General features: G+C 50.4%; 2 protein-coding genes and 1 long non-coding RNA gene across 5 annotated transcripts; 1 reads left to right on the top strand and 2 right to left on the bottom strand.

Moving 5' to 3' along the window:
* Positions 1-761: 761 nt before the first annotated feature.
* On the bottom strand, positions 762-8,120 carry LOC101801098 (keratin, type II cytoskeletal 6B). Its single transcript, XM_027445460.3, has 9 exons — positions 7,491-8,120; positions 6,116-6,330; positions 4,936-4,996; positions 4,516-4,611; positions 3,641-3,805; positions 3,071-3,196; positions 2,450-2,670; positions 1,978-2,006; positions 762-1,869 (listed from the first exon to the last, which is right to left on the bottom strand). Exons 1-9 carry the CDS (start codon positions 8,040-8,042, stop codon positions 1,475-1,477), a joined length of 1,860 nt encoding a protein of 619 aa, XP_027301261.1. The 5' UTR covers positions 8,043-8,120; the 3' UTR covers positions 762-1,474.
* On the top strand, positions 8,104-21,647 carry LOC113840008 (uncharacterized). 3 transcript variants are annotated; one of them, XR_011806101.1, is made up of 6 exons: positions 8,104-8,585; positions 12,694-14,991; positions 15,504-17,636; positions 17,817-17,882; positions 19,386-19,496; positions 20,198-21,647. It is a non-coding gene; the product is annotated as an uncharacterized lncRNA (long non-coding RNA). The 3 variants fall into 3 exon arrangements; XR_011806102.1 differs by lacking the exon at positions 8,104-8,585 and having other exon boundaries at positions 11,025-14,991; positions 15,504-16,262; positions 17,814-17,882; XR_011806100.1 differs by lacking the exon at positions 8,104-8,585 and having other exon boundaries at positions 11,025-14,991.
* LOC113839972 (keratin, type II cytoskeletal 4-like) lies at positions 21,201-27,603 on the bottom strand. The gene is made up of 9 exons (XM_027445461.3): positions 27,072-27,603; positions 26,039-26,253; positions 25,674-25,734; positions 24,920-25,015; positions 24,155-24,319; positions 23,944-24,069; positions 23,339-23,559; positions 22,986-23,014; positions 21,201-22,468 (listed from the first exon to the last, which is right to left on the bottom strand). Exons 1-9 carry the CDS (start codon positions 27,528-27,530, stop codon positions 21,990-21,992), a joined length of 1,851 nt encoding a protein of 616 aa, XP_027301262.1. The 5' UTR covers positions 27,531-27,603; the 3' UTR covers positions 21,201-21,989.
* Between the last annotated feature and the right edge of the window lie 269 nt (positions 27,604-27,872).

Here is a 27,872-nt window from a genome sequence, read left to right as displayed (position 1 = left end):
CAAGCCGTGGGAGGGAAGCAGCCGTGGGGGGCGGACGGTTTTCCTGGCAGGCAGCTGCGCATTCAGCTGTGGTGAGAGCCACCACGACAAACCCTTTCCAGCCGTGATGCAGAGACCTTCCTGCGGGTCTCCACACCTTGGAAACTGGGGACCCTCATACAGAAAAAGGATGGGGCAACCTGACCTTACCTGAAGCTGAGCCACCTGGAAGGAATTCTGCCTTCCTTGGTGTCAGTGGGTGACACCTGTCTGCAGCCCATGGCCCCCAATGTTTGTGTAGGCTTGGGTGTTTGACAGAAGGTGGGTGTTCGAGGAGAGAGGGCCTGGTGCTGTATTTTGGAAAGGCAGAGTTTTGTTTCATTTGAAAATTAACCTGCTCTTGTGAGAGGGCTTCAGTTTGTTTGGTTGGTTGGTTGGGTTTTTGCTTCCACCTGAGCTGGTTTTCACTGATTGCTTTAAATGGGGGCCTGGCTGCTTTTTGTTCTGCCTCAGAGATCCCAAGGGAGCTGCACATCTCACGAGAGGTTAAATTCCCTGCTTAAAGCTGAGTTTCCAGACTTCCTTGTGACCACACTCATCTCTGGATGGAATAAAGGTATGCAAAAGTGCATCAGGAAGGAGAGCAAACAAAGTCTCTGAAACTTTGTTAAAACTCCACATCTTTTGAGCTACAATCCCCACCCTTGTGGAGTTTCATGTCTGAGAAAACATCCCTGCTTTTGTAAGGGCAGGGAGGGAAATAAAACCCATGAAGCAGAGCATGAATTATGCATGTAGTTTATTGAAGATACAGCTGAAAGTTTGGAGTAAGCGAAGGATAATCAACTGTTCACTTACACATTAAAAGCATTAAATCCGTCTATCTAGTACACACACAGGAAAAACAACGCATGCATTTAACTACAGAAATATAAGGTGCTCGTCGGTGTGTAATTAAAATCTGCTCTACCAAACCTGGTGTAGCAACTTGGACCAATTTACATAACCATTACCAACCCTCTCATAAACAGGAAAAATTGGATTTTCTGGTGTCATTAAAGAAGCCAAAATAATGGCTTCAGCTCCATCTTAGACGATTTCAGATGTGGCTTCTCTTTCTGAAATCGGGATGACCAAATTTTTAATCCTTTTGCAATAGCTGTGTTAGGGAAAGAAAATCCCTGTGGAAAAGGGGTTGAGCAAAGAGCCAGGATGGTGCGAGCAGACAGCTCTAGCCTGTCTGAAATGAAAATCTCACCTGGCTGAGGTCTTGGGGGGTTGGTTACCCCCCCCCCTCCCCTCCCCCTGGAGAACTGTGAAAGAGAAGGTGGGTTGTGATCATGCAAACCGTTTTCGGCAGAGCTACCAACCTAATTGCGTGCGTGTGGGCAGTGTGTGCTCGTGTGCTTCAGCTGTCAGAAGGAAGGGGAATACTGTTTTATTGCAGAAATGCTGATTATTTTAAAATGTGCTGCGGCGTCGCCCTTCTGGACCTCTACCGGGTTGTTCTGACCACGCGCACGGCTGTGCTGTACCTGCTCCCGGCACCGCACACCCCCGGGCCGGGGATGATGACGGCTCCTGGGCTGCACTGCTCCACGCCGGCACACACCACGTTCCCCAGGTTGGCCACGCCGGGGGCACACTGCACCCCTTCGGCACCGGTGATCACCTCCCGGCCCACGCAGCTCACCGCGCTCCTGGCCCCGAAGCCGCCCCCCACCCGAGGGAGACAGTCCACGCTGCGGGTGCTAAAGCCGGCGTTGCTGACTCCGAAGGAGGAGACCACCCCCAAGCCCGCGCCGGCTCCTCCCGTCTTGACGGCGCATTTGCCTCCGATTCCAGATAGGGATCGGCACTCCCCGACCGTGCCCCCGCCACTGACCACGGCTGCGAGAGAAAAACAGGTCCCGTGTCACTCCCGGAGCAGCTCAAGCCCGGCTCATAAGGAAACTTACAAGCTTAAAAGGGAAGGAAGGGGATGATTCGATGGCTTACCTACGCTCACCGGGTTGCCAGTGCATATCCTGTTGGAAAAGAAATGTCTCAAAGATGTGCTTAGGGAAATGCTCCCCAAACAAATGAGCAAATGGAGATGCCACCCAGTTATTGCCTCCTTAGAAACCCTGCAAGTTTTTCAGCTTTTCTGTGCACCCGGGTGTCCCTATTGCTCGCTGAACAACTGTGGGGTTGGACCCCTAAATCCCAGGGATGTCTGAATATCCCATCCCTATCCATTTGTCCTGCAAAAGGGGGATCTGAATGGCACGCCTGGTGTGCTGCGATCCAGCTGCCTTGGGAGGATGAGGAGGGAACAGAAGCAACGCTCCTCCCTGCACTCATGGGGAGAGAAAAGGGACATTGTTCTGCTCTGCACCCATGGGGAGCCGCAGCCACCCAGCATTTCTCATGCCTCCCCTGCTGGGTTTCGCCAGGCATCTCTGCAAGCTGCAGCTGAGGAGGCGCCTACCTGCTCTCTTCTCCTTCCAGCAGCGTCCTGTAAGTGGCAATCTCAATGTCCAGGGCCAGCTTGACGTTCAGCAGCTCCTGGTAGTCCCTCAGCAAGCATGCCATCTTGTCCTTGGCCTGCTGCAGAGCAGTCTGCAGGTCGATCAGCTTCTGCCGGGCATCCTTGAGGGCGCAGTCGCCCCTCTGCTCAGCGTCGCAGATGGCTGTCTGCAGCGCTGCGATCTGCAAACGGTGACAGATGAGAGGGTGCTTGGCTGTGACATGGAGAGCATCTCTGCAGGGCTGCACATTGATCCCCTTTGTTTCTCAGTTAGGAACTGCCAGAGCCTGGATTTTGGCTGGACCCCTGCTATGGCCAAGCTCTTTGGGATAACAGGTAAGGGATGTGTTGGCTGCACCCCATAGGGAGCATGCAGCCAACATCATTTCTGCCCTAGCCAAGACAAGTGGCTTCTGCTGGGTGGAAATAAATACTCCTCCTTGCCTATCTTCAGCCTCGAGATGAGAAGCTACGAATGCAAACTCTGGTGGGGGCAGGGGGTTCTGTGCAGCCTTGCAGGCTAGCAGCTGGTGAGGACGAAGCCCTTTGATGCACACCCATGCACTCAGCCCTTTGTCCTACCTGTTTCTTCACGTTATCCGACTCGCACTGCAGCTTCTGGATCATCCTGTTCAGCTCGGCTATCTCGCTCTGGTTGTTTCTCAGGTCATCACAGAACTTGCCACGGCTGCTGTGGAGCTCCTCCAGCTGTGGTGCAGGAAGAAGGTGACATTAAGCGCCTGAATCGCCCCTTCCAGGGAAGGTGGGGATGCTCCGGAGCTGCACCAACGCTGGTGCTCCTGGTAAGCACCCAGATGTGACCTCAGCCTGGACAAGGCAACAGCCCCGTGTGAGCCCTGAGCACTTGCCCTTTGGGAAGGGGATGGTGTGCCTGGCGGGTGTGCACAGAGGAGACCTCTCTGAAGCAGCATCATGATCTGCTAGGTTCTGTTTTGATGGAGAATTTATAAAACACATTTTTAGGTGTTTTTTTTGTTGTTGTTTCTTTTGGCATGATTCTCTTGAGCAAACTACAGTGCATGCACACCATGGGGCAGGTTTAAGTTGGTTCATGGAGGACAGAAATGGTCCTCGGGGTTCTGTTGGCCAGGGGATTTCATTGCCATCTGTGCCAGTGCTGTGGATACTCACTCTGGTTTGGTAGAAAGCCTCCACTTCAGCCTTGCTCTTCTGGGCAATCTCCTCATAGCAGCACTCAACGCTTTTGATGATGCCCTCCATGTCCAGGTCACGGCTGTTGTCCATTTGCACGATGACCGAGGTGTCACAGAGCTGACAATCCAGCTGAGCTCTCTCCTGCAAGATCCATCACAGGTCAGTGACCCAGCAAAGGGGGGGGGTGGGTCTGGAGAGAAAATGTATGGCTGGGGAAGGTTGTCCCATGAATGCCCAGCATGGGGTCCTCCAGATGGCTGGCTGGTTTCCAGCAAGAGCTGGCAGCTGGGACCTGTTGTTGGCACAATATGGGATTGCTGCAGGTAATTCCCCAAGGAGGGTGGGGAGTCCTGGTGGAGCAACTCGCTTGGATGCAGCCCGGTGTTGCTGGCTGCGTCAGCAGTTCTGTGGGCTGTGCATCCCTCGGGGTGAGTGCTTTGGGCACTGCAGACTCCCGGGAAGTGTTTGGTTAGAAAAGGTGGAAAGCAAACACGGTGTCCCCTGTGTGTTCTGTTAGGAACTTGCTATGTTTTAGACAAAAGCCAATGTATTATGACTTAAGAAGCTAAAAAAGTGAAATGCTAAAAATATCTGTGTTTTCAAGAGTGAGATGTTTCCATGGCTCCAGGCATGGTTTGGGTGAGAATTATAGGGGCTTTTTTCATGCAAAAGGTCCCTCCCTTTGCAGTCAGGAGACCACCAAATCCACCCTGTGCCTGCCCAAAGCGTGTGTAACAGCATAGCTACCAAACACATAAAGAGATACAGATTTTTTTGGATGCACCTGTAGGATTTTCAGAAAAGACACCTTTCCCTGTGTTGTCTGCTGCAGCAAATGAGTGCGCTCTTACCTCGGCATAGATGCACTTCAGGAACTCCAGCTGCTGCCGCAGGAGACCCACTCTCACCTCCAGCTCCTCCTTGGTCAGGTAGAGACAGTCCACATCCTGGAGAGACACCGTGGATTTGGTGAAAAGAGGTGAAGAAAAAAACGCTGTGGCAAAGCCCCTTTTCTCTGTTAGATTTGGAAAAGCCTCCCCACAGCCAGCCCCTAAGGCTGCCTGGCTTTGCTTTATGTGTGCTTACAACCTGGCAGGGTTCTCCAGGTGACCCAGGTGGGTCGCCTCAATTTTGGGGCTGCGCAGTGAGGGTTCAGGCAGTGCCATGGTGCCATGGCTTTCCATTTCACTCCCCGGCCCCACACCCAGGTTTTGCATACACACCAGCCACCCTCAGCTGAGCTCACTGGTGCTGTCTGTAGCACAGCTCACCTTCTTCAGCACCACAAACTCGTTCTCCGCAGCTGTGCGCTTGTTGATCTCATCTTCATATCTGCAGGAGGAAAGGAGAGGGGTGGGCTGCTGAGTCCCGGTGGTCCCATCCCCACCACCCAAGCAGCCAGCACAGAAAGCGTGACTGAAACCAGGGCCTCTCCCTGTTTGCTTTGTACCTCCTATTAGAGTTTTGCTTTCTTGTTATTTTTTTTTTCCTCTGTGCTGAGCTTTGTTCAGCAGTTTTAAATAGCCCACGCCAGCAGTATCGGTAGCTGCTGTGAGATGGCAGTAAATCAGGCCAAACCACTAGAAATGCCAAACCGTGTACCAAGCTGAAGGCTTGCTTTGCTGCTTCTAGCCCTGCTGCTGCGTGTGAGGTTTTTTGGAAGCATCCAGGACTCTGCTCTCAGCTTTATGGGGAGACTGTGGCCAAAGTGCCCCAAGGGAGGTCAGGAGCTTGAGCAACCTGTGAAACTCCTAGGTGCCATGAAAAGGAAAGCTGGTGTGTAATGACCATGTAATTGTGACCTGGAAGAGCTTTCACAAGATGAGTCTGACCTCCTTGGTGGTGGCTCAGTGAGAGAAAACATCTGAGAGGCTTGTCTGTAAGGTCTTTGGAGAAGACTACTCTTATATGCGTGTTGTGCATCACCAGCCACCGTTCACAGCTTAGTGCAGCACACAGGGAACTATTAAGGAATATCTGCATCTTAGATTAAAAAAAACAATTCCCACATTTCCTCTGGGAAGAGGGAATGAACCCCAGTGGAGACTATGTGGATAAAGTGTGGGGTGAAAACAAATGGGCTGAGGGATCTGTGGGAATGGATGGCACTGGGGGCAGGAGATTTGAGGGAGCCACAGATGACGTGGGAGATTTGATACAGCAAAACCACAGGGGAGTGCAGGAGTGCTAGGGAGAGGAAAAGAGGTTCCCTGTCTCTCACCCTCAGGAAATACTGCAGGGGGGGCTCTCCCAGTGCATCACCTGCACCTGAGATGCAGCAGTGGGACCCCAGCACAGAATCCAGCCCAGTGCTGGTGTGCCCTGCCCTGCTCCCTCCCTGTGCTCCAGTTTTTGAGCTGTCTGCTGCTGCTGCATTGGCTTCACACTCCAAAAGTCTGCTCCAGGCCAGCCAACACCCCAACCCCCATGTTCTCTCTGCATGCTACTTACTTGCACTTGTACTCTTGCACCAGGTCCCTCAGGCACCGCTCCTCATTTTCCAGCCTCTCCCGCTCCCCCAGCACACACTCCAGCTGCTTCCTCAGGTTGCAGATGAAATTCTCAAAAACAGGCTCCAGGTTTCTCCTGGAGGCCGGCAGGACGTACTGCTGCAGCAGCTCCCACTTGGTGGTCAGCACTTTGTTCTGCTGCTCCAGCAGCCGGACCTGGGGAAGGAAGAGATGCAAGAGTCATCCACGCCTCTCATCCTGGGCAAAGGCACTTCAGGTCCCTCCACTTCCAGGAGGAAAAAATAAAAATAAAATTAGAAATGCCAAAGGTTAAGTGCTGATTTCTCAGCAGCCTGAGTGAGAAGAGCATCTTCTCCCAGCTAAGCCCGGTGCCACCCAGGACTCCCGAGGCTGAACGACATCCATGCATTTGCTCTGTGTTGAGCCTGATCATCTCTTTGACCAAAGCAAGCTTCAGCCAAACTCTGCCTCCTCCCTGTGACAACCGGCTGGAGGAGGATCATCTGCCTCCTCTGATGGGCTGATTAGAGTAATGAGTCTTTCCTGGTGCTAAAAGAGCCATCCAGGAGCTCATTTGAATGTATCTGATTTAAGCTCTAACCACGGATACTTATCATGCCTTTCACTTCTAGATTAAAGAGCTCTCTAGTACTTGGGAACCTTTATGTATCATGAATAAGTCATTTTCAATGGGAGGAAGTAGGGTGGCTCCTCTTACATGGGCTTGGTTGTTTCAGCTGCAGAACAGCTCACAAAGAAAATCAAGATCAGATGGAGCAAAGGTTCCTCTGCTCTTTGAAAAATCATTTTCTATAATGAATCTCTAAACAGCAATGAAAAACCCTTAGGCTTTGCTAAGGTAACAACAAGAAATTACATTTGTTTAAGAAATCGCAAAACTCTTTTGCCCTCAGAGTAGAGGGACAGAAAAAATAAAGTTGTTCATCTCATTTTAGCCAGACATCTATCTTTCTACTTCTGCAAGATGAAGTGAACTGTAAAAAAATACAAGTCCCCTGGAGTTTATAGAAGTAGGGTAGGAACTGAAGACAACACATGTCCTAGAAGCACAGCATCATCTAAGCTGGGAACGACCTTCTAGACCGTTTCAGCGTCTCCGTCCCTTCTCTCCCAGGCTTTGGCTTACTGCTGGAGCTGCTCCTGTTCTAGCTATTTAGCAGGCTGGTGACCATCAGGAGGTCAGATACCGTTGCGGTTGCCTTGGAACAAGGCTTACATCCAAGCAGTCTCCATGTTGGGAGCGTGGTCTACCAGAGCCATTACAAGACATGGGGGCTCCGGGCGAAGCAGCCACTGGCTTGTCCCTAGAGACAGCCCGGAGAGCGGGGGCTCACCTTGTCGATGAAGCAGGCGAACTGGTTGTTGAGGTTCTTGATCTGCTCCTTCTCATGGGTCCGCACTTGGCACTCCTCGGGGTCGACCCCCACGCAGAGGGGCTTGAGGAGCTCCGGGTGGATGCTGACGCCCCGAATCCCCTCCGAGCGGCCTCCGCCGAGGCCGATGCCGATGCCGCCGCCGTAGCCTCCCATCGCCACGCCGTCCCCAAGGCCTCTGAAGCTGCCCAGGCCCCCGTAGCCTCCGCAGTTACCAAACCCCACGACCGTGCCCACGCCAAAGCGGCCTCCGCCGTAAGCCACACCGCAACGTCCCACGCCGGCACCGCCATAGACCCCGCTGCGGCAGCTGCCGCCGAAGGAAATCCTTTGCCCTCTCCCCAGGTCGCAGACGCTCCGGCTGCTGAAGCCGCCGATCCCGCAGCGCCGTCCCGCCGGCTGGCAGACGGAGGCCGAGCTGCTGTTGGCCCTGCCGAGGCCGCAGACGGCAGAGGCGGAGGAGAAGCCCCGTCTGCCCAGGAGGGAGCTGGAGGTGTAGCACTGCCGACTCATGGCGGCCGGGGAGCGGACACAGCGACGCAGCGGAGCGAGAGAGGAGCGGAGGGTGCAGGAAGGAGCTCTCCTTTGGCTTCTCTGAGGCACGGCCCGTCTCCTTATATACATTTCAGGAGGTGCCTGAGATGCAAAAATTTAATTTATCCACTGGGTTTGGTCTGCCTGGCAGCAAGGAATGGCTTCCAACATTTTAAACCCACAGCAAACACTTCTATCTCATATGAAATAATGTGGAAATTAAAATAAACTGCTTTGCTTGCAAGCTTCAGTTTCAGGACTTATATTTTACTTAATTAATCTGCTTCCTTATTGTGTAATTATAGTTTAGCAAAATAATTCAAGGAGTTTTTATTCATGGCTTGTTTACGGTTCGGTTTCACCACAGCGTTTAATTATGTTTCGGGACCTCCTGCAAAATGTCGCGGCGATGCCGCCTCTTCCAGGGTCTCTCGCCAGCTCAGGGCAGGCTCTTGAGCAACGGCGGGGAGCAGGAAGGCGGATCTGTCCCAGCGCGGCACTGACGCCGTTGGGAGCGTTCGTGTAAGCGTTCGTTTCTTCCTCCCATGGGTATGGCTGCGGCTCTCGCAGGTGGCTCGGTTGAAGCCCTGTGTGCTGGCAACCAAATAGGAGGAGAGGAGCCTCGTGGGGCCGGTCGTGGCTGCACCGGTGGAGCATGTGTGGGATGGTGCCGAGGCCGAATTTGGGGGGGATGCTGCGGGGAATGGGGTTCATGAAGTCGGGGCGCTGGTCTGGCTGGGCTGGGCTGTGCCCCTTAGAATACATGGAACAGAAATATGTCGTTTCTGGGAAGTGCTTCGCTGCAGATGCAGAGTGTTTATTGCTGAATTATATGCGTAGGGAAGGGGATAATCGTGTTTAGTATCTGGGTGTGATGTGAGTGGCGCGCGCAGCGAATTCACGCAAGTGATAGCTGGAGATGTAACAAAGAAGTGAAGCGAAGTGTTACAAACAGGTTGAGAAATGTTAGCCAGAGTGAACTTTTTTCCTCTTATTCCTGTGACGCACCTATTCAACGTTAAATTATTCTAGTAATATCTGTTAATGAGAAGGCACCATACCTTCTTAATTAAAATTCTTTAAAAGATTTTTGAATTTGCTTGGAAACAAATAAAGTGCATTTTTTGCCTTAACAAAGGGGTCTAATCACAGAATCACAAGTGGTTGCATAGCTTGCCTTCAGAAGGTTCTGTGTCTTTGCTAGGACAAAGTTATCTGGTTCTGGAAGGATTCCTAGGCAATGATATCGGAAACTTGAAACGGATTTTCTTGAATGAAAAATAACACAAAGGAAGTATGCTGATTTTATAATATTTGTGGGGTCTCCCCGGTAAAGATCTTCTTATTTATTTTCAGATCTCATGTTGGGGGGGGGGAGGGAGGGGTTTGAAATGAACTATAAAATACCATACGCACTTTTAATTGTGTACTAGTTCTGTTGTTGCTGCATTGGTCTGAGTGTACTACGATTCAAGTCTTGCAATGAGATGTAATTTCATTCATGAGATTGAATGAGTTGGAGAAAGCAGATGAGCTTTTTGGGCACTGCAGTCTTCATGTCATTCAGCCCAAGGTAATCCAAGCACCTGAGCCTCTTGCTAGTAAGTGAAAGGTGGAATTATTTCAGGAATGTATTTTGTGCTGAAGTTTTGGTGCAAGCGTTGTGGAGGGCAACTGGTCTGAAGCCAAGCCTGGAGCACTGCCTGGAATCAGGGCACTCGCAGCTGGGCTAAAGCATCACTTGGCCGTAGGTAGGTCTATGCAAAGTGACCTTAGGTGGGCATAACCATGGGCAAGCTGCAAAATAGGCAGAAGCCAGGCCATAGAGCCCCTGGCACAAGGAGTTTGCTTCTTGCGTGCCCTGAATGCTGGCTGGGTGCTGCTGTGGCAGGGCAGAGGTGGGGCATTGGGGTGTTGATGGGGGTACCGGGGTGCTGCCACTGCTTGGAGCTCTCCATCCAGCAGGAGCGCAGAGGGAGGCTCCGGCTTCTTTGCATGGCAAGAAAGACGGGGCCCTTAATCCCAGAGGGCAGCGACTTGCTGGTTTTTCCAGCTGTGAGAAACCTGGATCTGGTTCGGATCATCCGCATGGCGTTGTGCCGCATGGTGATGTGCGCGCTGTTTGAAGGCTGTGGACCCTTCATGCTCCCGGTCTTGTTGGAAAGCAGGGAAAATGCCACTCGTGGGACAACCGTCCACCTTCCTCCCCCAGCTGCCAGCCCTGAGATCCTTCCCTGCACGCGAAGAGCTGCCAGGCTGCTTCCCCACGGATGGAAAGCACCAAACCTGCGCTCCAACCCTCGGCTCCTCCTCGCACCCTAAGAAGTGGCTGCTTCCAGGTGCCCAGCCTTGCACATCAGAGAGAGACGGTTCAGGGCAGCGCTTGTGGTTTGCAGCTGCTGAGCTTTCACAAAGCTGCTGCGCAGTCACATGGTGGAAGCCCTGAGTGCCGGTTACATAAACTTCAAAGGAGGAAGCGCTCTGATGTGATTTGGTCTTCTGAAGAGCAGGATTGCAATCGCCTTCATTCCATCGGCCACACACACGCACAGGCACTAGCTGAAATCGGATGTAAATGCTGTCTTCGCAAAGACTTTTTTTTTTCTCTCATCTGCATGCTTTGTCCTGGCTGAGTGCGGGTCTGGTGACATTGGAGGGGCTGCAGGGAGGGACTAACCCACCTAAACAAAAAAAAGATGCATGTAAAGATACAAGGCAAAGATGAAACCACAGTTTTCAGGCTGATGGGATTCAGCAAGGCTTTAAAGCAGCAGCTTACACCTAAATTTACACAGGGGAAACCCCTGAGGTCCTCGGCCCTAAACATGCCTTGAACTGTGGTGGCTTCCATAAGACTGAAGGCTTTGAGATTTACATGTACCCAGCATTAGGATAAATTAGTTCTGTTTAAGTGCCTTGCTAAATTGGGATCTGTTAAGCCATCTGTGTGGGTAAGGAGAGCCTAAGGGGCTTTCCAACCTGGTGTGATTCCAGCTGTAACGACCCAGCCATCCAAGCTTGCTCTACCGCAGTGAGAAAACAAAATTTTTAAGACCCTTTCCTGATAAAATGGGGCTGGCAGGGCTGGACCGTGCTCTCAGTGTTTTCAACTGGTGCCCTCCCTCCCTGCCTTCAAGCTGGGCAGTTTTTGTGGCTCCCTGCGAAAGGGACATTGAAGTCACCATTAAGATGGCTAATGAGGCCCCTGGGACATCTCCCTCTGGTTTCATGGGTCCAGCCCTCCGAAGATGGCTGCTCCCATTCGCTTAACTGCAGCTTGATTCTTCTCCCACATCAAAGCAGGCAGTGGATTTGTGGGGACCCGGGTAGAGGCCATGGTCTGAGCATCTTCCATCGCCACCGGCCATCGGAGCAATCCTCCTGACCTTGCTCCGAAACAGCTATTTGCCCTCAGCCTGGCTTTTCCCTGGCCATTGCATAGCATTTTTGCTGCAAAAAGATGGACAAGGTAATTGCTGAGATACTTTGCAGGCCAATGGTGGTCACTGTCCACGTGCACCATCTTTATTTGCCAGGCTGCCAAATAGAACCTTGCCAAAACTTTTACCTTCCCTCTGCAGCCTTTCTGCTGGAAAGAGGACGTGAGCAGTGATAAACGCCCGTGTCAGTGGTGTTGCTCAGAAGATGCTGGGGTCTTGTGGCAGCAAGCAAAGCAAAAGACAGCATTGCTCCCAAGGGTGATGTCTGACCCCATGGAGAGCAACCTTTTGGGCAGAGCAGGTGGTTCATTCGGGGCAACTTCGGCATGGGCTGGGCAAGTTTTTGTTCATGTGGTGGGATACCTGGGCACAGGAGGCAGTTCTCGGACACAGCTTGTGTGACTTCTGGGTGTTTGCTGGAAATGTTGCAGCAGTGACTCAACAGCCAGCCAGCAGCAGCACACGGCAGCCTGTTTGGATTTTGAAAATCTCCATTTTGATGGTGCTACCGGGTGACCTAAGCTGAGAAACTCTCCTTCATAGTTCTTATTTACCATCTAATTTTGTAAGAGACAAATAGGTTTTGTACCAAACACCACGGGTGTCCACCCTCTTCCTTTGTAACTTTCCTTGTTTGCATAGGAATTTGTGAGGCCCTTTTGCATCATCCGACCAACCTTGTGCTAACACTCGGGGCTCGGTGGATCATTAGGGCTCTGAGTAATGGGGTGGAATTGGTATGGCAGGGTCATGATGAAAGCGCAACAGCCAGGAGTAGCACTGGGAATTGCCCCTGCAGAGGGAGAGCAACCGCATGCCAAGGGCAGGGCGTGAGTTTGGCACCAGAAGTGTTCTTCTGGGGAAAGGTGGGCCTTCCTGGTGAAAACCAGCTGTGCTGGGGTTGGAAATGCTGCCCTGCTGTGTCATGGGACAGTTGCCTCTTCTACGATACCAACTTTTCTAACCAGAAAGCATGTTCCTTCATGCACGGAGCCAACCGGGGACTCCAGAGATGCCCTCCAGCAGCTGAGTGAAAGGGGAGGGTGTGGGAGGAGGGAAATCCAGCCACGGAATTTCAACTAGTTCCCATCGATAGCTCTGTAAATCTGTGTGCGCACCATAAAGACCATAGAAGGTAGCTGTTCAGTGTGTGTGGTTAATGTAATAGAATTAATTTTGCAAATTTACAGGCAGGTTTCTTCAGAAAAATGAAGTACAGCCGATACAGAAACATTGCGTGCAGCTTACTGGCAGCACAGCAGAAAACACGAGGCTTTTATCAGCAGCACAATCTCCGTGTGCCATGTCGAATCAGGAGGCATCACTCTACAGAGAGGGACATGGAGCATGTTCAGCAGAGAGCAACCCCCTCGGCGGCCTGGTAAGAACAATGTGGCTGGTGAGATAATGTGGAAGAAGCAACACACTCTTGGTGTGGGAGACCTCTTACCTGAACTCACAAGTCACCGAGCTGGAGCTAGAGGCATGGACCCCATGAATAGTCAATGAGAGAGCTTGGTATCATCAAGCAAAAGATTGTGTTCTAAAGTCACCAGTGCAAAAACTTGGAGTCACCCTTTGCAGGGCCACGGGGGCATGATCCGGGAGCAGAGGTGGTGTTCCTGTGTCGGCTGCCAGCCTCAGCAGAATAAAAGGAGAAATATGAACCAGGAGGAACAACAATGCTGTGTTTACAAGCACCCAGCTATTCATAAAGCCTTCCAGATGGACACTCAGATTAAGGAGATTACAGAAGGTATAGTTTCTAGAAGATGTACCTATTATCTTAATGAATGGTTGGAGTCACTTTTGTGATTCATTTTGCCACCAGCACGCAAAAAACTCACAATGTGTCATTCCAGAGGTGGTGGCTGGGTGCATAAGCTCTGTATTATGGTTGTCTCTACTGGGCTAAACATGATAAAGAGAAGTATTTGTCCTAGAGGAATCTGCAACCAGCTTCTATTCATCGCAGCCCTAATGCTCAGCATTACCTGCTCCAGGGGTACCTGGACCTGCAGCGCTCTGCCCCGCAGAGCAGCCAGCTGCAGCATCGGGCACCACAGCCTTCATTTCCCTACTGAGCCTACGGGCTCGTAACCTCCATTTCCAGAGATGAGTGCTCTGAATTGCTAGCAAACCACACATCCAGGGAGATAAAGACAAGCAACGGTAGTGATTATCGCTCCGGACTGGCGATCCCTCCTGCCAAAGCTGAGCTCTCGCAGCTACGTCCTCGGTGAGCCAGGTCACTGTGCCTTTGGAGAGGCAAAACCATGCTTCGATTCGATCTGTTTCTGGGATGGGTTCCTAAACGTCTTCACCAAAATCTCCCACTCTAGGAAGCAGTTTCTTTCTCATGCCCATATTGAGTTGGAAATCCAGCTGGGCATCTGTCACCGACTACTGCCCTGCACTTGGGAACCTGCGCTGCAAGAAAACCCTGCACACAGTAACTGGAAAAGAAAGCTAAAAAAGGCAGAGAAAAATGGAAAAGAGCAAGTCTTGCTGTGAATCACGTTTTATTTGGCTGTACTGAAAGGACACCCTGGCCACCCTCTGTTGGAGGATAAAAGAAATCACATCATTAAGGCTTTCAGAAGCTGCACGGAGTGGGACCTGAGAAGTTCAGGTCACATTTCACAGCCAGGCTGACTCTGTGCCCCACAATCCTGCGTGAATCAGGCACCCAGGCTCCTCCTGAGCTCAGTGGGGTTTCATGCACTGAGAAGATTCATTTGGGGAACTCCAGTGTAATTTCTTGAAGCCACGTCCACGCATTGGTGTGTTGCCTTGTTATCCTCTTTGTTCTTGTTATTATGTGGTTGCTTTTTCTCGTTGAATATCCTATGGGGTAATCCACCTGCTGGGCACAGTGTGTGATACCAGGGAGTGTTTAGCACCTGTCTCTCTTGTTCTCCGTCCAGAAATGGCTTGCATGTAGAAATCTCAATGACCAGAAGCCAGCTTGGTGCTCAAGACATCCCAGTAATTGCACACCTGGCCTCCCAGCTCCTCCTTGGCTTCCTGCAGAGAGCAGTTGGTGTTTCTCCCCTGGGCAGTTTTGCAAACACTGTCACCATGCTGCTCAGCATGGAAAATACCTGTCTGCAGACAGGCCACCTGGCAGAGGATGGACGGGTGGCTCAACTTTCCCTCTAATTACTGAGTGTGACAACTGTGGCTTCCTTGTCCTCGTTTCAATTATGGATTGGCAAACACCAGAGGCGGACTGTCCCCAAAACGTCATCCCCTGTCCCAGTGGCTTTCTTTCAAGTTATTCCAAGAGTATATGATAAAGAGAAGCAGTTGCTTATGAGATGGCTACTGGGTTTGGCATAATTGCCTGTTGCTCTGCTGTGCTTCAGCACCTCCTTCCCACCCTCACCCTTCATCACTGCCACCATCCGAGCGCTACAGGGCACCGCATGGGCTCGTCTCCAGCACTGGAGGAATCGGGTGCCGAGTGGTCAGGCCCTGTTCGTCAGGTATGCTGAGTCCCCTTGCCTTCACCCCAGAACTGAAAAAGCACCCCTGAATGCAAAATATTTCCATGCTTTACCCTCTGTCTATCTGCTGTCTTTGCATTTTCAACCTGTCACTGCCCAGGAATAATAGCAGAGCTAATTTGCCTTCTGCTGTGCAAAATAACTCATTTCAAGAAATCTGTCAGTGGTTTTTTCTTAAGGACCTATCCAAGGTCAACGTCTGGGCTCCTCCAGCACTGTCAGTCATACGTGTGTGCTGGTATTCGGTAGCTGGTGTGTCCTTCGTGCATGGTGCAAAGCCTTGTGTCCACTCTGCTCTGAGCCCTACTCAGTGTTGCAGTTTCTGATGGAGCCCATCTCCCATCACTTGTCCATTTCATCGGTGATGGAGGCATTGCGAAGCTTGTGCCCAAAGGTTGCAAAAAGTTGCAGTCCGGAGTGATTCCCCCTCATTTGCATCACTTTTGGGGAAATGCAGAACTAATTGTATAATGTGAGTCCTCTTCCTGCAGCTAACCTGGAGTGACTCACTGCTGAGGAACAGACCGAGCTGCCTTTAATCCAGAAAAAGGATAAAAACCAACCTGCTGAGCTGGAGCACAGCCAGCAAGCGCTGGGTGGAGACGGAGGATTCCCCACCGCAGCGCGTGGGCAGCGCCTCGACCCACCCGAGCCCTGGAGAACGTCTGTGGGATTTCGGTTCCCACATGCAACACAAGCCCTGTGAGTGCCTAGTTTGGATATGTAGCTGTTCCAGCTCCGAAACCCAATTCTATCTATGCCAAACCGAGCCATGCTAAAGATGAGGATGTTTCCAGGATGGATGAAACCTTCATTTCCCTGCGCTTCCTTTAATTGGGCTCGCAGGCGGAGGTGCCTGAGGTTAGGAGCTTCCTCCGGCCACCTCATTGACACCAAAAAAGTGGAGGAGGGAAGCTCAGCCTCTTGTTGGCCTGTGTTTGGAGAGGAGCAGACCTTCTGAAGACACTGCAGTAATTCTTAAGCATTATCTGGCCTCCTAATAAGAAAAATTAATAATGAGAGCAACACTGGCATGCTGATAGCAAGGAGATATTATTGTGCTGCTCTGGCCTGAATACACTTCAGGAAGAAAAAGAAACAGCCTCGTACTCATCTGCGTCTCCTCCTTCCTCACGCTGCGCCACCACAAACAGTCCCTGCCTCTGAGAATTTCCTCATCTGCCGTTTGTGTCTCATGGGTGGTAGAAGAGAAATCCTGACCAAAGGCAGCAAAACACGTTTGGGGGCAGGTGAGTCAAAGCACACCCAGGAGTTTGGTTCAGCCACCAAGCAGAAAGGGCCACCATTCACATTGCTCTGGTGCTGTTGAGCTGAAGTACAAGAAAACGAACAGTTTTCCATCAACAGCAGCTTAAAAGGAAAGCAGTTTGATTAAGTGGAGGCAGGAAAAAGCCCAGCAGCTGGCACCCGCAGAGCTGGGGGATCCTCCAGCCCCAGGCTGAGCGTGGGCCAGGACATCTCGCTGCCACCCTGAGCCATCCCTTTCCAAGCGACATCTCCAACTTCCAGCTTCCCCTCCCTCCTGTTAGTAACACTGACCACATCACAAGAAACAACTTGCTTTTGAATGTAGTGTGGATTGTGGAGCCGTCTGGCTGCGAGGAATGAGTGTTCACAGGAGGGACTAATTACTGGCTAATTTCTTACCTGTATTTATCCACAATCTGCTTTGTGGCAGGCTCTTCGGGTATCGTTTGTTCCCACCTGCTGTGCAAAGTGTCTATCCGCTTCCTGGGGCTGAAAACACAGCCTCGGATTTCCCATGTGTGCAGCCACGAGGCACCCCATGGCTGCCAGCCCCGTGTGCTAGCAATAATAATAACGTAGTAATAATTATAGGCAGTGGCGTGTTCATTAAAGAGGAGAAAGCAACGTATCAGGAAGACAGCTAGGCCGTCCCATTTGGTGCAGAAAAGGGAAAGGAAACCTTTTGTGTGAAAATTGGGTATCTGAAGAAAAAAAAAAAAAAAAAAGAAAGAAATGCAAATGATCCCTGATAATGATTAAAATGAGTAATGGTTAAAAAATGCAATAAATCTGCGTCTGCTTTGTCAGACCACAAAAACGCAACTTCTATCCCCCAAGGAAATTCTGAGCTGTGTAAACATTGTTTTTTTTCACACCTGGGATAAAAAGGTGAAATTACACGTCAACTTTTTTTTTTTTTTTTTTTTTTAAGTGAGATGTTTCAAACCATTTCTTTCTGATGTGGCTGGGGACTTCCCAGTTTGGCTGTGTAAGGTATTCACAACAGAATAAAGCAAAATTCCTGCTCCCACCTTAGCATAGCAGGCAGATTGGCTGCTGAGGTTTCTTTAGCTGCATGTTTCATGGTCCTCTTGTTCGGCCCTGAAGCTTCCCTGATATCAGGAACTCTCATCTACACTGGTGCATTGGCAGTTTTCATGGGACCTCCAGGATCACCCTCACCATGACTCACGCTGCAGGCTTCTTCACTGCTATAAAATCCAAATTTGCTGCACTCACCAGGGTCCCTACAACCTCTGGGATCTTTAAAGCCAGTCCTGTGAAGCTCTCACACCTTCTGCAGCCTATTTGTTGTCCACCACCGAGATCTCCTTAGACTTGAACAGAGACCAAAGGCAAGTTCTGATTTCAGAAAAGCTATTGAATTATTTATTTTATTTTATTTTATTTTATTTTATTTTATTTTATTTTATTTTATTTTATTTTATTTTATTTTATTTTATTGTATACTTATCGCTGTTGCTACTGATGCTCTGATGCTGCACGTGTTTGAAGTCCCTTTATCTCACCAGCAGCAGAAAAGGCAGAAACAGAGACCCAAAGTGCTGAACCTCCGGGGCTGCATCTTCAGCTTGTTCCAGGTAAGGAGAGAAGAAAATGGCATTTTGCTTGTGGGCAAAGGGCAGAGCAGGAAGGGAAAGAGCCCAGCTGGTGGCATGCTTTGAAAACAGCCCTTACATTGGGCACAGTTGGATGAGATAAATGGCTTTGAACCTGCTTGGTTTGGTTTGGCTAGAGGTAAGCGATGTTTGGTTATGACATGAAAAAACATTACAGTTGCTATCACATGCACATGGAGAATAGTGAGCAAGTGAAAATGCTTGACTGACAAGCTTGGTCTGAAGGACTTCCTTGTGTAACGCCTGGCACTCAGTTTGCCTGCTCAAATATTTGCTGCAAAGTGTGTTTTTTGGGTTGTCTGCTGTGGTTGTGCCACCTCGTCCGCTTGGTGCTGCGGGGCTCTGCAGACTGACACGAGCACCATGGGGATGACTTTCTCCCTTGGTCTGTTCCTGTAACAGACCCACCTCTTCCTCCTCTTCCCACGTTCTTATCTGGGTGTATTTATCGCAAAGCTGCCCTGGGAGGCATGAGTCACCCTTCCGGGGCTGTAAATGAGGTTCAGGGTGAGCGGGTCAGTGGGGTAGGGCTGTCCTTTTTGAAGATTAATTTATGTCAGAAGAGGTCCACCCTAACCAGGTTAGTAGAAATGGAAAATGCTGGTTATAAAGTAGGATGAGACATTTGAAGGATTTTGCATGATGCAAGAATGGAGTCAACCCTGTCTTTAAATTGCTGTAGGCCAAGGCCATAACCATTTTTTGGAGGGGGCACAACACCCTCCACGCTGCCTGTCTGTTCCCGTGGGTGATGGAGGGGACCTGGACCATGCTCTTAGCCCAGAGGCTTTGCTTCTTCCCATTTTCTTCTTCATCCCCTTGACTGTAGTAGGCTTTGGGTTAGAGTGCTTGTACTGGTCAGGCAAAACACAAAAACCAAAACATTTCACACAATGAAATTTCTGGAATGGTATTTTTAAGTTACTAATTGCTAAAAGAACTGAACAGAAGCTTTTCCCAGTTATCAACATGCTTTCTCTGGGTATTTTTACATGACAGAAAATCCAGATGCCCAGCCTGAAACAGCAGTTTGTTTTAGATAACTGCAATTAGAAAAAAGAGCAAAAATATTTCTTGGAAAAATAGTCAAAACAGTCCTTTGAAATGTTTGTAATGAAACTGTATAGCTGGCAAAAGTTCAATAATAATAATAATAATAAAATAATAGTGTGGGTTTTGCTATTTTGCCATGATTCAAAATGGGAACGTTGTTTCGATTCATAAAACAAACAGTCACAAAAAGAGTAGGAAGGAAAAATAGTAATCACTTATCTGGAAATGTTCCCAGCTTCTCAAAGCTTGTAATACAAGGCTTAATGAATAGTTTGCAAACCATATGAGATGAACCTTTCCCCTTTGTTACTGTGACAAAATCTTTACAGCTAACCCATTCAGCCATAGCCACACAGAAAATAAAAAATAAATGTAGCCTTCATTTTCCTCTTTGGTTTTCCAAAATTATAGCTGAGAACACCTGGGTGTTGGCTCAAACACGAGGGGGAGCGGTGCTGCCCGTCTTCTGGAAGAGGCAGTATCACCTTCCTTTCTTCTCACTATTATTCAGTCCACTAAAAGGTAATTATTCTCCTGTTGCAATTAGGCAGTCGTCTACTGCTTCCTTGGTTGAGGTGGGAGAAGTCACCCTGGCTGACGTCAGGGTTTTGAACAGGTTTAGGCTCCTGTTCGCCCCTGAAGCCAGAGAGAGGTGCAGTGGGGGGCGCGCTGCCCTTTGCTCCCCGATATCCCAGGCTCTTGCCTCTTCCTTGGCCTTGCTATCAGGGGATACCAAACCTCGGCCTCATCCCTGTCGTGGCCATGAGGGGAAAGCCCCGGATAACACGGTGGCCTCCAAAAGAAGGCTGAGCAGAGTCACTCTGGCTGTGGATCACAAGTGCCCCAAGAAGGACCCTGGAGCTGCCTAGCATCTCAGCAGGGGCTCGAGGCATTGGGCTGGCCTTCCTTCCAAATTGCATTTACAAGCACGCAGTGGTGAATACATTATGCCCAGATGCAAAACTAGCTGATGAGGTGGGCTCTGTCTCATCTAATCTTAGCCACTTCAGATAAACCACCGAACTGTGTTTCCTCGCTAGAGATTGGGGCTTGGATGGCGGGCTGTCCATCCCACCTAACCTGGGTCTGTCAAGTGGCCAAGCTTAGATGAGACATTTTCCACTTTCAGCAAGGAACTGACAGCTCATGCCCTTCCTCAAAGGCACTTATCTTTTTTCTTTGCATCAGTCTTTAATTTTTGCCTTTTTTTTTTTTTTTTTTAGGTTGCTATTAGAATTGTGCCCCATGAGAGCACAGAGATCAGTGGCGCCGTGCGACCTGTAATTCTTCATGTGCTGGAGACAGGAAGAAATTCAGTGTGATAATAGTGTCTGCAAATCCCGGGGATGACAGGCAGGGTGTATTCGTCTGAGTGTATGCAGGCGTCTTGCATGGCGATGTCTCCATTTGCGCTAATACCCCTGCCCCGGGCTGCCTGTAGAGCCAGAAGAGAGCTAATTGATGCAGTCAGTAGAGTCTAGCGCTTGATGCATTTCATGCTAAATTAGGCGTCTGTGTTTGGTCAGATGAATCACCCAATGGAAATGTTGGTTTCTTTCCATGAAATGAGCCCCCAGCAACCAGCTCGCATGAGTTCTGCGTGGGAGACTTCAGAACTGAGACAAAGTCGATCCCACCCCGTTACAGCCGAGAGCTTAGAACTCGTCCCTTTGCCTCTGAACCATATGGGGCAGCGTCACCCTTTGTCAGCCCTAGTGCCACTGGAGCAGAGGTAGTTTATATCTGGAATAGATACGGATCTGGCAGAGCACAGCCCTGATTGCAGTCCCACTGAGCCCACGTAGGACAAGGTCAGCACGGGCATCTGTCCTCGTTCCGTGCGGTGACCTGGGAGGAGCAAGCAGGAGGAGCTCATGGTGGGGAGTGAAGCTTCGGGCTGGCACCCTTGTCATGCAGGAGGCTGTGCAATGCTCAGAAGCATTTGGGGGGATCCTGGCAAGCTTTGAGATCAGTTGGTACTTAAGCAAAGAGCACCTTGGGCTATAAAATACCTAAGGGCAATGTCATTAAGGAGGTAAATAGAATAAACACCACTGGACTCCTGGCATCTGAGTCCCACCACGCCCCAAGCTCTCTGCAGAGAATCCAGAGATCAGTTTGGCCCTTTCTCTGCCCATGGACACACAGGCAGCAAAAGAGCACTTCTTTCCCCACTTTGTACTTTCATTAAACACCAGCTATGGAAAAATTCAGGGACAAAACACATACTTTCAATGCAGTTTATTGAAGGCACAGTGGAAAGCTGGGAATTTTGAGCAGTCAATGAAGGAAGCTCAGTTTATGTGAGTAAAAGATGTCAGACTCAGAAGCCTTGGAACTTCCTTGGTGTTTCAGGGGTGGGGATGGGGGTGAGCTCTTCTAAAAATCAGCACGCTTTGAACTAGCCACCCCTAACATGCAGAAGCAAATGAAAGTACTACGTGTTCATCTGTAAGCAAATTCCACAAAAAGCCTATGGCTGCAGTGTAAATAGCAGGTGCTTTGAAAGTTGCAATTGCCCTGTTTAAAATTTAAGCTCAGATTGGCAGCTCAGGGTTTATTTTTTGACAAGAAAAGGAACATGCGCTTTGCGGTGCCTCCTGGGAAAGTTAAACCATCACGCTCTTTTCTGAAATGCTTTTGGAGGTGCTGTAAGAAGAAGAGGTGTCTTGTAAGGAAGAACATCACTAATGAATCTGCTCGCTATGGGAAAGCCAGGGAGGGAAGGCAGTGGAACACACAAAACCTAAAAGCTGCACTAACCTAGGCAGTATAAACTCAGGGAAACAACACCATGTTGAGCACCTGCTGCAGAAGCTTGCTAGATGTGACTTTAGGGCTGGGGACTCTGAAAACGTTACCTGATGGAGTGTACATGTATGTCTGATGCTAATGAGTTTGGGAATGGACTTGGTGACAATGGTGCTATTTGTGGGCAGAGAAACAATTCTGCATCATCTCAGTGATAGGAACTGAGCTCTGATGGTCCTGGCTGTGCCACCCCTGTGGATGTTCCTATGGAACAACACAGGGGTCTCTGACAACCCCAAAATTCCCCACCACACCGTTGTTGCACCCCACCACTTCGGGGCCATTTGCAACAACGACTGGGGAGCCCCCCAGCTGCCTGATGACACAGCCTTGGTTTCCAAAGCTGACCACACCACCGGCTTGGCAAGCCCCCATCCTGGCATTCAAGCCCGGGTTTCCCGTGCTGATGACGGTGCGGGCCGGGTACCCGCCGCTCCGGGAGCTGAATCCCCCGTTTTTGCAGCTGACTCCCCCAGCTTGGCAGTACACCTCTGGGACACACTGCTTCGCCACCGAGCTCATGACTCTCTTGGGATGGATTCCAGCGCTCCGGGAGCTGAACCCTCCGTTCTGGGAGCTGTGGCGTCCGGACCGCCTCCCCAGGGAGCCGTAGCCACACGCGGCTGCGTTCGCAGCCAGCATCCCGCAGTCTTCGGGGATATTGTAGCCGCTGCTGACCACAGCTGCAAGACAGCCCATGGGATTAATTATTTGGAGCTGGAAGACGCTCAGAGGCAAGTCATTTCATGAGGGACAGAACCAACCAAACCTGATCGCCGCTGCACTGATCCAACCAGCCTGAGCCCCTGCTCCTTCCTCCTCCTCCCCCAGGTCCCCGCACAACCCTCGCAGATCCTCCTACCTCCCACGCTGCTTTCCAGGCTGGAGGCTTGTTCTTGCCCAGACCCAACGCACACCAGCCCGTTGCCTGCTGGGCTGGCCAGGACAGCTTGCTGTCACCTCCAAGAGGAGAAAAGGGGCATGAATTTGACCTTCCCCCCCTCCATCCAAATGATGATTTTCTGGAAATTCGGAGGCATTTGAGGTTTCTGGGACAAAAGCTTTTCCCTGACAGCCTGGGCTGGACTGGAAAGGGAGACAAAGGAGGAGGGAGCCAGGATTTATGGAACACTGCTGTTCCGTAAAGTGCCCTTCCTACCGTGAGAAACCCTCAAGGCTGTAAATCTTCAGGTTACTTACACACGCTCACCGGGTTCCCCACACATATCCTGTTAGGGAAAAGAAGAGAAATGCATGTTATCCCATTAACCAGTTGCATGCACATCTAGAAACTTGATGTTACTCATAACTTCCAACCACTCATCCAGCCCACTTGTCTCCTAATCCCTTGTTGCAACACGTCTGACTATCCCTAGGACAGGAACTGTTTTTGCTGGCACAAGGGTGGCCTGTATGGCCTCCAGCCATCTCTCCAGCCCCAGTTTCTGTGAGCTGGCAGGATCCTGGAGCTGCTAACTTCACTTAGGAGCTGGAATCATCTGGCCTGTAGTTGCAATATCCAGGAGGAAAAGGACAAACCCTTGGCCACCCACCTGCTCTCTTCACCCTCCAGTAAAGTCTTATAGGTTGCAATCTCAATGTCCAGGGCCAGCTTGACGTTCAGCAGCTCCTGGTAATCCCGCAGCATGCAAGCCAGCTCGTCCTTGGCCTTCTGGAGGGCATTCTGCAGCTCAACATGCTTCTCCCGTGCATCTTTCAGGGCACAGTCCCCACGCTGCTCAACATCACAGATGGAGGTTTGCAGGCAGGAGACCTGTCAGAGGAGAGGATGACAGTGCAGGTGTGTTAGGGGCTCTGCTTCCTAATCCTTGGGTAATCTGCATCTGGATTAATCAGCTCTTCCAATTGCAAACAGGGAAAGACACCAGCTTCCCTGGAGGGGTTTCTTCTCCCAGTCCATTTTTCTACTACGTTGTACAATGCATGACTAAAACAACTCCCTTTTTAAAAGACTGCTTAGCTCCCAAATTTCTCCCTGTTTCATTTCAGCTCTGGTCACCACTGAAGGCTGGATTTGGGACTTAGCCTAAAGCAGGTCTTACGACTACTAAAGGCCGATGCATCATCTTCCCCCGTGTCTCATCGGTCCTCCAAGGCATTGCCCTTTCTGCCAACGGCACCTCCAGGCCTCACCTACCTGCTTCTTCACATTCTCCAGCTCACACTGCAACTTCTGTATCATCCGGGTTAGTTCTGAAATCTCACACTTGTTGCTCTGCAGATCGTCACAGTACTTGCCCCTTTTATCCTGAAGCTCCTGAAACTGGAAACCAAAACCAGGACAGTTGACATTTCTGACCTGCAGCCCCCTGAGCTGCTGTCAGACACCCAGGTTGCTTCGTACTCACCCTGGTTTGGTAGAAAGCATCCACTTCTTCTTTGCTCTTCTGGGCTATTTCTTGGTACCAGCACTCCACGTTCTTAATGATGCTTTCCATGTCCAGGTCTCGGTTGTTGTCCATTTTCACGATGACCGAGGTGTCACATAACTGACGATCTACCTGAGCTCGTTCCTGCACAGTGGGGAATGGCAGCTGTTAGCAATGTTAGCTGTTGGCAGTACTCAGACTTTGGAGGGAGGGAGGGAGGGCTGGAACAAAGAGCCACACTGCCCAGCTACGGGCACGAGTCAAGAAATGTCCCTCTGGCTGGCTCAGCAGAAAATCCTCCCTGCTGGATGAGCACGTCAGCTGCTGACCTACGTGCTGACCTGCAGTAATTCTGTCCACATCAAGGGCAAGGAATGCGGGTGACTTAACCCCTGGTATCCTGTCATCTTCGGCTGCTTTAGTGATGTTAATGACAGGATTAAGCTGGGAGTTTCTTGAGCTCTAATCAGCCAGCTGCAATCCGGAGTAACGAGACAGACACATCTCTTTTCTCAGGGGTAGAGTTAGGACAGCCAATTCATACCTGGAGCTGCATTAAGAGAGGGGGAACCACCCTACCTCCAACACAATCATGCTAATATTACATTGACCTTGTAGTTCTGTGCTTTCAAGTATTCAGGGGTTGGGATGAGAGCAGTCCAAGAGGGACTGGGAGCTGTAGAAGTTGGGGGCACCCAAAGGGTGAGGCAGCACTGGCTCTGGGGACAAACCAGAGGAACTCACCTCCTCAAACACACATTTCAGCAGCTCCAGCTGCCTTCTTAGCAGATCCACCTTCACCTCCAGCTCTTCCTTGTTCAAGAAGATACAGTCTGCGTCCTGAAAGAGATGAGATGCACTCCAGCCCAATCTCGCTGAAACATTGGGGAAGCTCAGAGAAGACAGAGGCAGCGCCAATAAAAGAGATGCATGTTTCAACAAGATCTCAAGAGCAGAAAGGTGTGAGAGGATGAGTCAAGATGCCCCACTGTCTCCTCAAGGAAAACAAAGCCATTCCAACATGACTTACAGGGATTAGTTTATTTATTACTTAGGACTTAGCTACAAACTCAGAATTGACTAATGAGTGCATAAACATAATTTTTTAATATTGTTCAAATGATTTCTCCTTTTCTGATGTCCAAGTATAAAGGATGTAAAGAGACCATCAGGAAATAACCAGCCTCTTTAACATCAAGTGTGCCAGTGCAGCCTCTCCCACTCTGACCCCTTCCACGAATACACCCTCCCATGACAATTTAAGAACGTGTTTGGGCTAAGAAAACTATTGTAGTAGTGCTGATGATGTGGACTTTGAGGGTATATTATTCTTGCTTTCTACTCCCATTGTCTCTGTTTCTGACTGTGCTTCTTTACAGGCCTCCCTCTTCCTGCTCGCTTCTGCCAGGCGTTTGCTAGCAGTGCATTATTTCAGCCAAGCTTTACACCAAATAAGCTCGTTAGAGGTATAACAACCCATTTATTCTGTGCTTCTCACCTTTTTCAGTGCTACAAACTCGTTCTCTACAGTTGTACGCCTGTTGATTTCCTCTTCATATCTGTTGGAAAAGGAGAAGAAAAAGGCTGAGGCAAGCAACACTCAAACACAGACAGCAGCCACCACGAGCAATAACAGCCTTCACTTGCCCAGAGACTCTCATCAGGCGCTGGAAGAGCAGTGTCTGGAAACCAAGCATTAGGCCAACCAGAGATTAGAAGCCTCGTCATGATATTACCAATGCAAAGAGCCTGCAAGCGAGGCAGAAGAATGCGCCGTCCCCGAAGGGGCTGCGCCACTGGGCTGGGAGCGGTTGCCTGCAGGAGAGCAGTGCCAGCAGCAGCAGGAGACCCGAGGGCCCTTACTTGCACTTGAACTCCTCCACCAGCTGGCTCGTGGCACACTCTTCGCTGCCCAGCTTTTGCTTTTCGCACAGCAAGCAGTCCAGGCGCTTCCGCAGGTCGCAGATGTAGTTCTCAAAGTACAGCTCGAGGTTCTTCCCTTTCTTCGGTAGCACGTACTGCTGCAGGAGGCCCCATTTGGTCTCCAGCACCTTGTTCTGCTGCTCCAGGAAGCGGACCTGAGGGCCAAAAAGCAGCAGTTCTTCAAAGAAAGAAGGGAAGGCAATAACCCACACCTGATTTAACTGTCTGCCCCGACTTTGAAACCAGAGCTGGTCCTGCAGGCGTATGAATAGGACCTTAGGAAAGCGTGGGGCAATATGCCATAATATTCATGAAATTATCATGAAATCCAGCCCCTATTTAGGAATCTAGAAGTCACATGTCTGAATCTCTGCTAACTCCATTTCTCACTGATGACTGCAAATGAAGCTCCTCCAGAAGCTGCCTCTGATGTGCTGTAGGATGAGACAACGTCCCCAGCTGGAGGGACCTGTTTGTCTCTTCCCTACAGAGGGATCCTACCATGGCAGCTCAGCCTTAAACATCTAACATTTGGGTGCCTGAATTGAGATCAGCTTTCTCTGCCTTCAGGAACAGTTTTGGAACAGCCACTCCACGTAAAGACAAAGGGGAAAAGAGAGTCTAACACAGGACAGAAAGATGAGCCCGTCTGAGCTCTAACTTCTGAGACAGAACAAGGCTGCAACAAGAAATCAGCCTTGGACTGAGGCCATCCAGAGAGGGGACAACTTCAGGAAGTCCGGTGCTGCCACAGATGGGACTGACCCCAGCAAATACTCAGGCTGAAGTGAGCCTTTCTCCAGCAGTGGAGATCCTGGTCTGAACAAACACAGCTCGGTGGGATCTGGACCCTTGCAGGGACCCAGCTCCGTAGCACAGGGTACAGGCAAGACTGATGTTTTGGGGAGGGTTTGGGTTGTTTCCCCTTGTTTTTCCACTGAGAAACGTGGGTAGGGAGCAGCCTTGCACTCACCTTGTCGATGAAGCAGGCAAACTGGGTGTTGAGGGTCTTTATCTGCTCCTTCTCCTGGCAGCGTATTTCGTGCTCCAGTGGGTCGACCCCAACGCAGAGGGGCTTCAGGAGCCGCTCGTCGATGCAGATTCCTTGGATGCCGTCAGCCTTGCGATCAGGGTAGCCTCTGATGATGCTGTATCCCCTGGGGCCACAAAGGCCGACCCTTCCTCCGACACCACCGTAGCCTACACCTCCGAAGCCGAAGTCTCCGAAACATCCAGTACCACAGACCCCATTCACGTAGGAAATTCTCCTGCTTCCACCCAGGTTGCAGACGCTCCTGCTGCTGTAGGCGCCAGCCCCGCAGCGGGCAGGTTGGCAGGCGGAGGCGGCGAAGCTTCGGCCGCAGATCTCCGAGGCTGAGCTGAAACCTCTCCGTCCCAGCACGGACCTCACCGTGGGCGCCTGTCTGCTCATCGCGGCTCCCGTGGAGGTGGAATGTGGAGGTTCGGGGGAAGCTCTGCTGCAGGAGAGGAACGGAGATCCCGCTGCAGTGACACCTTGACGCTACCCCTTATATATATTTGGGAAGCTGGCCTTGATAGGATCAGGACATTAATTTAAAGCGCTTAAGGGTTTGGTTTGCCTGGCAGCAATGAATGCTCCTCAAAATGCAAAACAGCCCAGCAAATACTAACTACTGAGGAAATAAAAAGGAATCTAAAAGTGCTCTGTTTGCAAGTTGGCTTAGAATACATTACGGTTTGAAGTGCTCCCCTAACTTACGCTAATTATAGTTTAGCAAACATTTTTGAAGAA

The sequence above is a fragment of the Anas platyrhynchos genome, chromosome 34 (assembly GCF_047663525.1).
Source record: "Anas platyrhynchos isolate ZD024472 breed Pekin duck chromosome 34, IASCAAS_PekinDuck_T2T, whole genome shotgun sequence".
NCBI lineage: Eukaryota > Metazoa > Chordata > Aves > Anseriformes > Anatidae > Anas > Anas platyrhynchos.
Note: the sequence above shows the minus strand (reverse complement) of the source record. Positions and strands in the feature narration are given on the sequence as shown.

Coding starts and splice junctions, on each gene's coding strand:
- LOC101801098 (XM_027445460.3), bottom strand. CDS start 8,042: ATGAGTCGGCAGTGCTACACCTCCAGCTCCCTCCTGGGCAGACGGGGC. Junction 4,997..6,115: donor GTGCAAGAGTACAAGTGCAA/GTAAGTAGCATG, acceptor TTCCTCCTGCAG/ATATGAAGATGAGATCAACA. Junction 3,197..3,640: donor AGGCTTTCTACCAAACCAGA/GTGAGTATCCAC, acceptor CCTGCACCACAG/CTGGAGGAGCTCCACAGCAG.
- LOC113839972 (XM_027445461.3), bottom strand. CDS start 27,530: ATGAGCAGACAGGCGCCCACGGTGAGGTCCGTGCTGGGACGGAGAGGT. Junction 26,254..27,071: donor TTGCCTGCTTCATCGACAAG/GTGAGTGCAAGG, acceptor TTTGGCCCTCAG/GTCCGCTTCCTGGAGCAGCA. Junction 24,070..24,154: donor ATGCTTTCTACCAAACCAGG/GTGAGTACGAAG, acceptor TTTGGTTTCCAG/TTTCAGGAGCTTCAGGATAA.